Consider the following 14,404-nt stretch of genomic DNA (forward strand, 5'->3'; position numbering starts at 1 on the left):
CCAAACAACTTCTCATTTTATTTATAATTTACTTAAATAATTTAATTTACTCACTTACTTGTTAATTAATATATATTTAAATACATTTTGTGATAAAAACTAATTTTACAAATGAAATAGGGTGTATTTCAATTCAATTCAAAATTGCTTTATTGGCATGACTGTACATAATACAATATTGCCAAAGCTTGGAATACATAGAATAATTATAAAGATATCAAAACAATAAAATAGTATAACATAACTTAAATTTAAATGTAAAATTAAATTAATTGTACAAATTAACAGTGTAACAAATTAAAATTTGTGTGAACATTTTATACCACAGTGTTTTAACATATACACACACACATTACTGAGGGTCATTGTGGTGGACAGTAGGGAAACACGATGAGGTCAGACACACACATTCACCTGCTGTCTCTCCGGCTGTGACACACACACACACACACACACACACACACACACACACACACACACACACAAGCGCACACACACACACACACACACACACACACACACACACACACACACACACACACACACACACACACACACACACACACACACACACACATTCTTGTACATCTATCTTTATGAGGACATTCATTGACACAATGCAATCTCTAGCCGCTTACCATCACGACTAAGTGCCTAACCCGAACCCTGACCCTAAACCGACCCTTAACCTCATTATAACCTTATTCCTAAAACCAAGTCTTGACCCTCAAACAGGCCTTTAAAGGGCTCTCAGAAAGTGAGGACCGGCCAAAGTGAACTCGCTTTACTCTCTTTGTCCTCACTCCAATGGTCGAAAACTCAAACTGGTCTTCACAAAGATAGTTGTACAAGTACACACACACACACTTTCACATACTTGCTCAGGATCCATCTCTGCTTTGTGTCTCTCACACTCTGGATATATTCTTCCAATTCATAATTTGATTTCAGAGTTCGACAGAATTGCAATTTACTTTGTGTTTTAGTTTCCTGATCACAATGTTCCAGATATGTATTTTTAGACTGTTTGACAATTTGGTTTATTTTGTTTGTGTGAGAAGCAGTGCTGGTCTGAGACTGGTTAGTGTTAGTAGAGTTAGTCAGGTTAGTGAGTCTCAGAACCAGCTGACTGAGGGGACTTTTTTCGGGGTTCAGTTCTTGGGTTTGTAGTGCTTTAAAATGTAGCGATTCTGTTGGACTTGCATCCAGAATTTGAGGGATCTTTTGTGCATATTAACAATCAATGGAAATCGGCCTAATTCTGCCCTACATGCATTACTGGGTCCTTTGTAGTTTTAGAATAATTTTGCAGAATTCTGTGTGTAGGGCTTCTGTTGGATGTCTGTCCCATCTAGTGTAGCTCTGATCACTGAGTGGACCACAAACCTCCCCAGACAGCAACATAGTGTCGGCCCAGATCCGGTCCACATCCGGTACATGTGGATTCTACGCGTACCAGATGTGGGCCGGATCATGGCCGACACTATGTAGCTGTCTGGGTTACATACAGCGCAATGGGCTGAATTACACTATCAAAGATTTTACACCAGATTGGAATTGGAATTTTTTTTTCTTAATGCCGTATAGAGCTCTTCGGCTTTATATTTGAGAGTATTCACTGCCATACTGAAACTCCCAGATGCAGTGATGATCAGGCTGAGGTAAGTGTACTGCATCGTGTGCTCTAGGCCGGTGTTGCCTAGACTGAACTGATATCCGTGTTCCTGACATCTGGGCTTTTTCTGAAAGAGCATAATGTTGGTCTTTGTGAGCTTGACTGCCAGGGCCCAGTTCTGGCAGTGCTTTTCCAGCAGGTCCAGGTGCTGCTGTAGTCCCTGTTGTCACCAGGTAGTCTGCATACAGCAAGAGCTTGATGCTTCTGTCCTGTAGAGTGAGTCCGGGGCCCGCAGACTGTTCCAACTGCACCGCTAGTTCATTAATGTAGATGTTCCAGCGTTGGACACAGCCCTGCCGCACTCCTCTTTTCTGGGTGAAGAATTCTGTGTGTTTGTTGCCAATTCGTATTGCACATTTGTTGTTCAAATACATTGATTTTATAATGTCATAAACTTTACCCCCTACACCACTTTGTAAAAGTTTGTAATATAATACATTGTGCTTTTTCACAATGCTTTTTTGAAATTGACAAAGCATGCAAATATTTTTCTGTTTTTGGTCTGTTTTACGTGTTTATTGATTAGGGTGTGTAGGGTGTAAATGTGGTCGGTAGTTCTGTGATTTGGAACGAAGCCAATCTGACTCGAGCTCAGGACATTGTGTTCGTTAAGGAAGCTTACAATTCTATTGTTTAAAATACTGCTAAATAACTGCTCACACAAATGCCTCTGAAATTATAAGGGTCCAATTTATTTCCACTCTTATTAATTTGGGTAATAAGTACTTGGCTCCAGATGTCAGGAAAACAGCCTGAACTAAGTACAGTGTTGAATAATTTGAGCACCGCCGTCTGCAGCTCAGGTGTGCTGTGTTTCAGCATTTCACCTAGAATGCTGTCAGGACCACAAGATTTCTTACCTTTTTGGCTTTTGAGTGTGTAATTGGGAAATCAAGCGGATTTTGATTATTTTTAATTGTCTCTTCATAAGTTTGTAGATTTTGTTTGATCAGATTATTATCATTGAGTTGTTTTGATGTGATTTCTTTATATAAGTTTTCAAAATGATTTGTCCAAATTTCTCCATCTTGTATTGGTAGGATTTTTCCACATATCCCATAACTGATTCTGATTTATTGAATGTTCTAATTCTTGTATACTTTTGGTCAGATGGTGTTGCTTTTTCACTCTAATTGTGTCTTTATATATTTTTAGTTTTGAAAAGTATTCAGTTCTTATGTCAGTGTTGTTTGGTTCTTTATGTTTCAGACAAGTCGTTTTCTTAATGTTTTGCAGTCTGAGTCAAACCATTTTTCATCTTTTGTATTTTTTGGCTTTCTTTTTCAATTCACTTCTATGTGCTGCTTTTTTAAATATGTAATTTATTTCATTTGTAGCCAAATTAACACCGTCTTTAGTTATTTTGAATTTCTTATTAATAAATGTATTTATTCGATTTTTTAGTTCTTCAGAACTGAGGGCTTGGACAAATTTTTCTGGAGCCCATCTGTATCTTTGCTGGACCTGATATATTTGGCAGGTTTACAGTCTGTTTTGTTCTGGTGTGTGATGTGTTTTGATATAGATGTTAGTTTTGTTATGGTCAGAAAGTGGAGTTTGCTGTTTGACAGTGAATGCATTGAAGGAGGATGGGTCCATGTCAGTGATGGCATAGTCAACTACACTAGCTCCAAGACCTGAACAGAAGTATTTGCTATTTGTTAACTATAAAGGGAACATAACTACATTTAATTCTATGCATATAGTTTGGACAAACTTATGGATAAAGCCTTGTTCAAATCCATTGAATTGATTATTCAAAAATATGAACAAATTTGTATTTGTCCACTACGGTCGTGAGCAGGAACCCTAATCAAAAGGTATAATGGTGTTGTTAATCCCTATTTTTCATCATTTTAAATTATTCAGTTACATAATTGTATTTATAATGTGATACCTGTAGTTACAAGATGCCACCGCCCATCCAAATAGCATACATACACTCTAGTTGAACTACTATAAATTTTGAGTAGCTTCTAGCTTGACAAGCTGCAATGTAGCTTCCCGGACAGGCAAGGTGTTGGGGAAGCTACAGTGAAATTGTAGCTTGTTACTAAAAAAGCAATTTTGACAAGCTGAGCTACTGTCACACACTAACATTGCTACCTTTAGCTAGTTACTATAAGGCTATTGTGTTTGTCTCTGACATGTGGAGGAAAAATATCTACCTGTTAGTTGTTAGAAACTAGAATAGCCACAAAGACTGTTGGGCAACAATTCAAGTCATGGAGAGACCAAATTACTTATTTGCCTTGGAGTAAAGAGATTGTGAAGTATTGTCATGCATTCTGCTCGTACTTCAGATTGCTAGAGGCAGAGTGGGAAAAAAAATGTCCCGGCAAAAGATTATCAGTCCAATTTTACTCCACAGTCAGGCTCAATTCATATGTTTACCCCTCAGAAAATAGCAGTTACAATTGCAGGTCACGTGGATGCAGAAATTACCTGTGGGGAAACCAAAATGCCATTCGAAATGGCCCAGACGGGCGGAGGGGGTCAGCTCGCTTGATTTCCTAGCAGGGAGAAATCTTTCACTTCTTAAAATATCACACAGTAAGAATCCTGCCATTGGGAATCACACCCTAAACATAGAATCACCCTGAGATGACTCAAAAAAGCAAAAACAAAATAAAAGTGAAAATGGACAGATGTTTCACCTCCGGCACTGTGTAGTGCCTGAGGTTCGTAATATAAGTAGCACAACCTCCGAAAAGTTATCATGCAGGTCTCACATTTGACAGGCACCTCTAACACCAGCATTCACAGGTTGGCATCTCTCATAGCAGGGCTTTTTCCTCTTTCCCTCATTCAACCCTCACCCCATCTCTGTGTCTCTCCAAACTCCAATCGACATTTTCATTTTGAAGCACACCAGGAGTCTCAGATGGTATCACTTCGTAGTGAGTGTTCCTGTGCCCGCTTGCTTTGTTCCCACCAGCATTAGTGTTTTCATTCAGCGACAGACATGGCCCGGGGGAAGGCGGTCACCTGCTGAACCTTTCACTGAGATTAAGCGCTAAGGGGAGTTTGATACTGGAGCTAAAAAGATCTGACAAACCAGAATAATATGAACTCTGTACATCATAGACATCAATGCAAGTTATGTCCCTTTGCAACTGAAATAAATAAATTGTTAAACACTATTATCGTCACAGGTGTCATAAGCTCTGTTTAAAAAAGAAGCAGAATTTAAGAATTGTCCCGACAATGAAATTTGTCCATATTTGGTGAAAATATTCATCTAGAATGGCGAACAAACTGAGACTGTCGATAATGACTCGTTTCATTCGAAAAACGTGATAACATATCTGCAAAATGATGTTACATTGCTTCTTGCAAACTTTCAAAGCGAAATGACGAGTGAGTGGCGTTAAATGCACATGGAATTTTGTTCAAAACGTGAATCTGACATTTGTATATGTTTGTTGTACGCATTGCGGCCACTCGGCAATGAAATGTCATGTCAGTGGTGATAAAGGGTTAATGCCCTATCTTGTTTGAAATATTGTACCACCTCTGTAAACCCTGCCCTAAACCTAACCAAAACTGTTAACAATGGTAAACGTGAGATTAAAATAAATTTGCTGAAACAACCATGCCATTTTGTCATGCTTCCATAAGTCTCAAAACTCTTTTATCATGTTTTATGGGACTTGTACCCGTGATCATAAGTGCAATGCCGTATCAGGTGAGCTACCGAGCAAGTTTACTACATCAGAAAAGCCATATATCTGGGACAATACATTATGTGATCTAAGCATAAAAATGTATTAGTTTGCAGTATGGTATGGTATGAAATTAAATACAAGCTGTTCCCGTTTTACTGCCACAAGTGTTCAGGTCAGCTGGAAAGTGGTGCCATGTATATTCATTTAATTTTATGTTAAATTAGCAGCCATATCAGTGAGCTCATGACTCAGTATATTTATACCTGACTGAGCCCCTACCCTAGGGGGAGCTTTCAATAAGCGTAAAACTGTAGATCAATATTTTTTTTTTTGGGGGGGGGGGGGGGGGGGGGGGTATTAACATGCCTACGACTTTTGCACAGTACTGTAAGTATCCCTGTACATTCTTACAACACAACCAGAGGTTGGTATCTCCTCAATAAGAACATCTCTTATATCAAGTCATTAGCTTAGCAAAAATTTTAACATTAGGGTGACGAAATCTACTGTCAGTGTATTTTTCCACACATTGTGTTCCTCATGTAAAGCTCATGGGGGAACTGACTGATAGCAGATTTTGACAGTTGACATGTTGCTAAACTAATGACTCCACATTGTGGAGTTGCTGCCTATGGCCCCAATCACACCTGACGTGTTTTTTGCAGTGAGAGGCGCCTTTTTTTTAATTGGTTTCCTATGGCAGTGAGCGTTCCGAGCGGAAAAAGCACCCGACGTCATCGCGTTTTTTTCCACTGTCCAATCGAATGAATGGAGAGGCGGGCCTTCCGTTTTAGTGATGAAAGCTACAGTTGCTTGGATGGCCGGAGAGTGCGAAACCTCAAAAATGCGTTAGGTGTGATCAGGGCCTACTGTATGTAGAGTGTTCCGAATCGATCACTTATGAGGATCCAATTCAGTTAGTATGTTGCCTAGAAGGCAGTTACCTATGTGGGTAGTAGACTGTGAGGCTATAATATTTGCTCAAGCATGAGAACAATTATTTATTATTTGAAATAAAAAAATAATAAAATAAATGCTGTTCTATATCATGAATGACTTTTTTGAAATGTGCAACACTAATTAAATGACATGAAGAAAATCTGTGGGATTTCATGTGTGTGTGTGTGTGTGTGTTTGTGCAATTTGTTCTTTGCTCAGATGTTGTGTGGGTTTGTGTGATATAAACTGTGTGACAAGGCTCCACAAACACTTTCAGTTTTAAATGAACATGTATTATTATATAATAGTGATGATTATTTCAGATGTTCAACTGCACTGCACTGCAAAAAAGAAAAAAGAAAGAAAAAAGAAAAAAAAAATACACCTTTGAACTGAGGTCCAGCCTTTCATAAAGCACTGTGCGCAAAGGCATTCATTAAATAGTCTGTTTTAAGAAATCTTTAAATTGTTTAATGAGGTTTAAAAGTTTATCTTAAATACATTTATAATGAAATGTATCACCTGATAAACTCCACAAACCCTGTACCGGGTCTGAAAATCTTTGTTATAATGTTTGCACGTCCTTTTTATAGGCTTCCCTATGGTATCACCCAATTTATGGTATATATATATTCAGCAGTGGCGTGTGAATGTAGTCACTTCTACTAGACGCTATGGCGGGTTGAATTTTATATGTAATATAGCCTATACATTTTTCAATTGTAGTCTTTTAAAAAGGCATCTGAAATAATAAATAAATGTAATGTTGTCCAAAATATAAATTTTTCGATACTGAAATAACTTACATGCTTCCAAAGCTCATTTTATACAGTATATATATTTCCCCTCCCTCTTGCAGCGACATCTCTTCTCCTCTGATTTTCACTCACATGAGATGGACCAATAGCAAACCACAACAATTCAACGATCCAATATATTCCCGATGGACAAATTCAAGACCTACATTTTTTTTCTTGTTCGAGAAGCTGTTTACTTAAGATAACCGCCACAATAGGGAAGAAAAGACTATCAAAGCTTCCATTTCATGACAAATCTAAGTAATTGATATTTCAGACACAATATACTAAAAAACTAGGTATTCTGTTATGTTTTGCCCCACCATGTTGATCTGTATAGCAAACACAGACAAGCAGAGTGACTCCAACGGTGAAATGTCTCGGTTCTCTAATCAGTATTACTGGAAAGTTGCAACCACACAACTTTGCGATGCTGTTTGCGAATGTTCGTTGGAACGATGGTTTCAGGAAACACTGACTCGTTGAACTATGCTGATAACGACGAAACTTGCGACCATAGTTGGCTAACGATGCTTTCGGGAAACGCACCCCTGATTAGTGGAACAGAATTAAAGAGTGTAACAAGTATAAAGTCGTTTAGCAATAAATAAGTCAATCATTTAACAAGTTTAATTAGACAACAATATTGCTTGGGTAGCCACCATATACTGTAAAAAAAATATGGACGTAGTGTCCGTGACGTCACCCGTAGGTTTCTGAAGACCGTTTTTGAAGCCAAAAGTGGGCGTAGCCGACCATCGCCATCTTGGCAGTGCGTCACTCCTGAATTTATTTATTTTTACAGTCAGACAATGAGCTGAGGTAACGTGACGGCTAACAGACAGCAGACAAACGGCTAATGATGACTAATGACCACAGCAGCGGGAATCCACCTGTCACTCAAAAGTGGACACACCCTTAATTATGCAGAAATTTAAGGCTTAATATAATTTAAACGGATGAGTTATAAAAAAAAATCACTCCCCTCACAGTTGTCATGAAGGGAAACATTAGCTGTATAGACCAAAGCCATTTTTTGCTCCAGGCTGTAAACATGTTTTTTTTCTGCTGTAAAGTTGGGCATTTCAACATGGGGGAGATGCAGATTTGACTCACTTTTGCAGCCAGCCTCAAGCGGCCAGTTGATGAATTGCCGTTTAATTCACTTCTGTGTTGGTTTCAAGAGAGAGACAGGGAGGTCGCCGCTTGGTAGCCACACAACTTTTATTATTGTTATTCTACTTTCTGCTCTTTAGAATTCCTTTTATCATTTTACCGCTACAAAGCGGCCCTTCAAACGACGGCATGTGAAACATGAGCATGCTAATAGGAATATTTCAGCTCTCAACCAAGCTTGTTTGCCGTAGCTTGGTATTGTGAAAACATCTGTTCAATAATTGGACACCCAGGGCTCCTCTATCTGATAAAGATGCACAACATTACACATTCAAGACTACATTTTAGACATCAATTATGCTATCTGATGTTTACTTAACCAAGCCATTACCATGCTAACAGTTCAAGACAGTACCTCAACGGCATTATGAGAGCTGCAGATAATGTGAATACGAAGGCAGTCAAACACTAACAAGCCCTGAATAACAAAAAAATACCAGAAAGTGTTTCACGGCAGCTCTTGTCAATGTTGCTGAGAGAAAGAGAGACAGGCAAGAGGAGGCTGTTTTCAGAAAAGGCAGTTTCTTATCTTGATATAATCGCACCGCCACTCTCATACCTGCTAGGCCACTGATAACTGACAGCAGGAGAAGTGGTTTCCATGGTGACCCCATACTTGTTCTGGAGGGTCCCTTCAGTGAGATTGTTAGTAGGTCTGTTTCTTCATTAAAGCAGTGCCTATGAAAAACAAGAGGACAACAGAGAGGAACAAAGTGAATGTGTGAGTAAGAGTGAAAGAAAGAGGTAAGTTAGTTTAACTGAAATTGCTGCTGTTCTATAAATCAGTCCTGAGAGCTCAACCTGATGGTTCATGAAGTATCAGGTATCGGCTCTGGAGAAAACCCAGCTGAAACACAGCAATAACAAACAGAACCCTCACTAAAATGCCATGGTATTAAAATACACCACAGAGAGTTCTCAGTACACTGTAAAGTTAAATTTCACAAAAACAGATATCACAATATCACAGCAAAAATCAACATTAATTTATGTAGTCATCTTATGTGAGCCTCTTTATTGTAAAAATCTAGTAATCTATACTTATGACAAACTATACCTTGTTTACTCAGAAAACCCAAGTTAAGATTAATTATTTGAGGCGGGTCAATTTTTAATAGACTCATTTAAAACAAATTAATACACTCATTTCCTCCACTTCTGCTGTTATCTTTCTCTAGTTGCATTCACTTATTTCAAGTCTTCTTGAAAGTTGAATTGTAAACATCACATAAGATGACTACATAAATTAATGTTGATTTTCCTAAAATGTTTTTGTTTGAGCTCACCATTATAGTGATTGGTGTTCCCTTTGGTTAGGTACTTGGAACTTAATTTATATTATTGTAATTCTCTTCCTATTGATGCAGCGATGCAACAAGAAATCCCAGTTATTGGTTTCAAAGGAAGATAATTAATAAATAGTTTTCTTTTAAAAGGTGGCCTAACTTCTAACAAAAGCATTAACTAGCCTATTTATCATGTTGAATAATGATCTTTTAAAATTGTATTGCTAACACATAAACACCATGTTAAACTTTTAATTGGGTTGATATCATCCTGCTATATTTGTGACAATATCTTGCAGCTGACCATGCTTGAGTCACAGACTTCAACATTCAGTATGCAAAACATAACAATGGTAACAACAATGGTAGCTATACTAAGTCGAGAGTAAATCAAAAGTAAATTATAAAGTACTCTCTACAGTTATTCATAGTTACTACAACTATCATGTAAGTGAACTAAGTAATATTAAATAAGCATCAATCAGCACAACATACTAGGGGTGGAATGGATCGCAGCTTATCCGTGATCCGTACGGAGCAGGACACACGGTTCGGCACTCATGAGATTCGTGGATTAACTGCTAAATTTAACCATCATAGAGTGAACGCTTATAATTTGGACGTGTTTTGTCTTGCCAATTTGCACATACAAACCATTTTAAAGGCAGAAAAAGAGGCGAAAATCATGACTCACGCATTATCTGTGCGCGTGCACAGAGAGAGAGATAGGCACGTTTCAGACAGTGCTCGAACACTGAATTGATTCCTCTTTCGTGTTTCCTTGACCTTGAACGGACACATAAACACAAAATGATGTCTAAATACCCGTCTCGGTAAGTATTCTCTCGATTTTGTCATAAGTGAAAAGTTCAGAAAGAAACCGGTTGTTTGTCAGTTTTTTTCCGGTCCGTGCAGTCGGTCTTAAAGTGACAGCACACACCTAATATTCCTACTGTTGTGAGATAGGTCTGACTGCAGAACCGCAGAACCATATGTCATAGCAGTGTGAGGACGACAGCGCCAGCCTAACAGTCTAATGCCGGAACCGCATACCATACATATCCACCTTATACCATACCCAGGCCAGAGCCGTTGAAAAACATGTTTAACGGCTCTGACCATACCTAAACCTACCCATCTCCACCCCCTGGCCCCTAAACCCACCCCTAAACCTACCCATCTCCACCCCCTGATCCCTAAACCCACCCCTAAACCTACCCATCTCCACCCCTTAAATGCTTTTACCCCGCCCACTTCTGGCATCAGACTGTTAGGCTGGCGCTGTCATCCTCACACTGCTATGACGTATGGTTCTCTTACAAGAGGTCTCTCGTAAGAGTATCTTACGCTAGGGGAAAATCCTTTTTCCACGAGATATTGAAGCCAAAAATTATCCTTAATTTTGCAATAATGTAAAGCGCGTTGCGGCAGCATACAGACATAGGCAAGACAGCTCGCGCGCCTATTGGCTGGTCTGCTGGCAACTGCGTGAGCCTATCGAGCGAGGCCTGGCGTGACGTCAGACCCAATGGGCGCGCTTTGCGCCCTCTGCGTCACGTTCCGCCGAAACAGGCGTGGCTTAGGCCTATAAATACAGCTCACAATCGACACATATCTGATTTTTTCATCCTTCAGCGAAGCATTCACATCGCTGGATCCAGAGAAAAGCCGCGCCGTCTGAAGAAACTTTTCAGCGGGACGAGTCGTGAAGTCGCTGGCCGCGCCACCTTCATCGCCTTCCTGCTGCGCTATCCGGCGCTGATATCCTTTTATTCTCTGTGCTGTGTGTGTGTTCGCCGCTGCGACACATACTCTCTAAAAGAGCTTGCGTCTTTTTTAAGATGCCTTCCTGCGGCTCATGCAGAGCCACACTCAGCACTGGATGGCTATTTTCTGCCCGGGGAACGCGCTTCGCCTGCGTCCAAGCCAGCGCCCTTTCTTCCTGAGTTACACGAAGAAGTCGCTAAGTCTTGGAACGCCCCCTATTCTGCCAGAACGCGCTCTTCTGTTTCTCTGGCATTCTCCGCTGTTGACGATGCCAAGAACAGAGGATACCATTCGCTGCCGCCGGTCGAAGAGGCGATAGCTGCCCACTTATGCTGCCCTCCGCTGGACGGCGCGCTAAGATGACGCTACCCTCGAAAGCTTGCCGCACGACGTCAACCCTGCTCCGCAGCGCTTTCTCCGCCGCCGGGCAGGCCGTGTCAGCGCTGCACACCATGGCCACATTGCAGATTTTCCAGGCCGATCTCCTCCGAAAACTGGACGAGAAAGGACCAGATGCAATCTGCTTGCCGGACTTAAGAAGTGCTACGGACCTCGCTCTCCACGCTACTAAGTCCGCTGCACAGGCCATAGGACGGAGCATGGCCTCTCTCACCGTGACTGAGAGACATCTGTGGCTAACGCTCTCCGAGATGTCCGAGTCTGAGCTCCGCTTTCTCCTGCTGGCCTCTTTGGATCTTCCGTCAAGTACTTTGCGGAAAGATTCGCTGAGGTACAGAAAGCGTCTCAGGCCATGAAGCACTTCCTACCGAAGCGCTCCAGTTCTGCAGCAGGCCGTGCGAAACCGTCTGCTCAGAGCTCACAGCCTCAGCCTCCGCACACCGCCGCCACTTCACAGCGGCGACAGGCCCGAAGCGCGAAACCGCGCTCTCGCTCATCCAGCCGCCGCCCCGCCCCGCGTGGTCCGCGGCCTAGGATTGTGGTGAAGCCCGAGGCCCCGAAGTCGTCCTAGCACGGCTAGGGAAACGACGGTGTTCAAGTCCCGCTGCGGCCGGACTTCCACCAAAGCTCATCGCTCGTCCAGTTCCAGGGAATGTGACTGGTCCAGTGTATTTCGCAGTAAACAAGCCGGTTCCACTGCCCGCTTGCCTGCACACAAATGCCGTTTTCACGGCTACCCAGATAAATCCCAAAAAGAGTGTATTTTCTGGTGTCCCGGCCACGGCCGATGGTGTTATATGTGTAGACAAAATGCCCACTGCCCAGTGCCCATTCCTACACACAAGCACAGCCCTTCACACAGGGCTCGCGCACATGAAATCGACTCAGATCGATTGCGCATTAAACGTAGTAAACGTGCCCACTACCCAGTGCCCACAAACACTACGTCCCGCATGTCTCAGGTTTTACGTAAAAACGAAACCAGCATGCACTGCTCTGCTCAGGCGAGCAATGCTCTCAGTGTTGTAAATGTGCCCGCTATCCAGCGCCCACATCCACACATAGACATGACAGTTCCTACGGGACTCGCCCAGCCCTCCCCCTCTCGGTTGACTACCGTAGAGGAGTCGAGCGCGGGCAATCTGCCCGCTGTTATCAGCGCGCCCCCTGCCTCAAATGTCATAAGCGCGGCGCTTATGTTACAGCACACCGAAGCCCCTCCGTCGCTGATCGAACGAAGCGCCCTTCGCATTCAACCCCTAGCTATCCGTGCAGATGCATGGGCAGAGCTACCAGGGGTTTCGAAATGGGTGCTAGACATTATAAAAAGAGGCTATTCGCTGCAGTTTCGCCGACGCCCTCGCCCTCGCGCTATGCGGCGCACGTCGAAACCACGGTGGAAGCAGAAGTAGCACATCTACTTCGAGCCGAAATTCTGAAACTGTTGAGCAAAGGGGCCATAGAGCCTTTATCTCAAGCTCAGAGCGAAGGGGGGTTATACAGCAGATACTTCCTGGTACCGAAAAAAGACGGGGGTCTCAGACCCATACTAGATCTAAGGCAACTGAACAAGGTGCTTGCGAAGCGACAGTTCAGGATGCTCACGACCAGAAAAATCCTCGCGCAGGTTCGCCGAGGAGATTGGTTTGTGTCAATAGATCTGAAAGACGCGTATTTTCAAATACAGATAGCGTCACGTCACAGGCGATTTTTGAGATTCGCCTTCGAGGGCCAGGCATATCAGTACACAGTCCTGCCATTCGGCTTGTCCCTAGCACGCCGTACATTCACGAAGTGCATGGACGCAGCGCTCGCACCCCTCAGACTTCAGGGCATGCGAGTGTTGAACTATTTGGCCGATTGGCTGATTCTAGCGCAATCTCACTCTGAGCTCGTAGAGCACAGGACCATTTTACTCGATCACCTCGAGAATCTCGGCCTCAGAGTGAACTGGGAGAAGAGTTCTCTGTCCCCCAGGCAGATAATATCTTTTCTGGGCACAGAACTGGACTCGCTCTCCATGATAGCACGTCTATCACCGCAGCGCACGCTGGACATTCAGCACGCAGCAAACTCTTTCCGCTGCTGCGCTTCTGTCTCGCTCAAGAAATTTCAGAGGATGCTAGGTCTTATGGCCTCAGCATCATCAGTACTTCAGCTGGGCTTGCTCCGCATGCGCCCACTGCAGTTCTTGCTGAAAGCACGCGTACCACGCCACGTGGGTCTCTGGTAAGCTTCATCTCAAGGTCAATCAGAAATGCATCACAGCTCTGAAACCTTGGAAGGCAAACGACTGGTACCAATCAGATGTAAGCCTGGGGACTTCCTCGAGAGTGAGGGTGGTGTCCACGGACGCTGCTCGAGGGCAGACCGTTCCTCGGCCAATGGTCAGAACGGGAGAAGCTTCTGCACATAAACTGCCTCGAAATGCTGGCAGTAGACAATGCGCTGACGCACTTTTGTCCCCAAATAAAGGGACACCACGTCTTGGTCCGCTCGGACAACATGTCTGTGGTGTCCTACATAAATCGCCAGGGCGGCCTCAGGTCCTGGAACCTGTACAGGCTAACAAAACGCCTCCTGGTGTGGGCTCAGCAAAACCTGCTCTCGCTGAGAGCAGCGCACGTGCCAGGGCTCCTAAACATAGGACCAGACAGACTGTCCAGGAACCATGTTCCGACAGGCGAGTGGTCTCTA

At 42.8% G+C, this 14,404-nt stretch overlaps 1 protein-coding gene across 4 annotated transcripts in view; it reads right to left on the reverse strand.

Annotated features, from left to right (window-relative positions):
* The window catches only part of cntn5 (contactin 5), a 303,188-nt gene that overhangs the window by 189,392 nt on the left and 99,392 nt on the right, over positions 1–14,404 (reverse strand). For 3 of the 4 annotated variants that reach the window (XM_079874344.1, XM_079874343.1, XM_079874345.1), the window contains exon 2: positions 8,815–8,933. The exons of the other annotated variant lie outside the window; for it this stretch is intronic. In XM_079874344.1, the coding sequence (XP_079730470.1) occupies positions 8,815–8,869 (55 nt within the window). In that variant the 5' untranslated portion in view covers positions 8,870–8,933. The remainder of the gene's footprint in view (positions 1–8,814; positions 8,934–14,404) is intronic. 4 annotated transcript variants of the gene reach the window in all.

This window comes from Squalius cephalus (assembly GCF_949319135.1).
Source record: "Squalius cephalus genome assembly, chromosome: 6".
NCBI classification, from domain to species: domain Eukaryota; kingdom Metazoa; phylum Chordata; class Actinopteri; order Cypriniformes; family Leuciscidae; genus Squalius; species Squalius cephalus.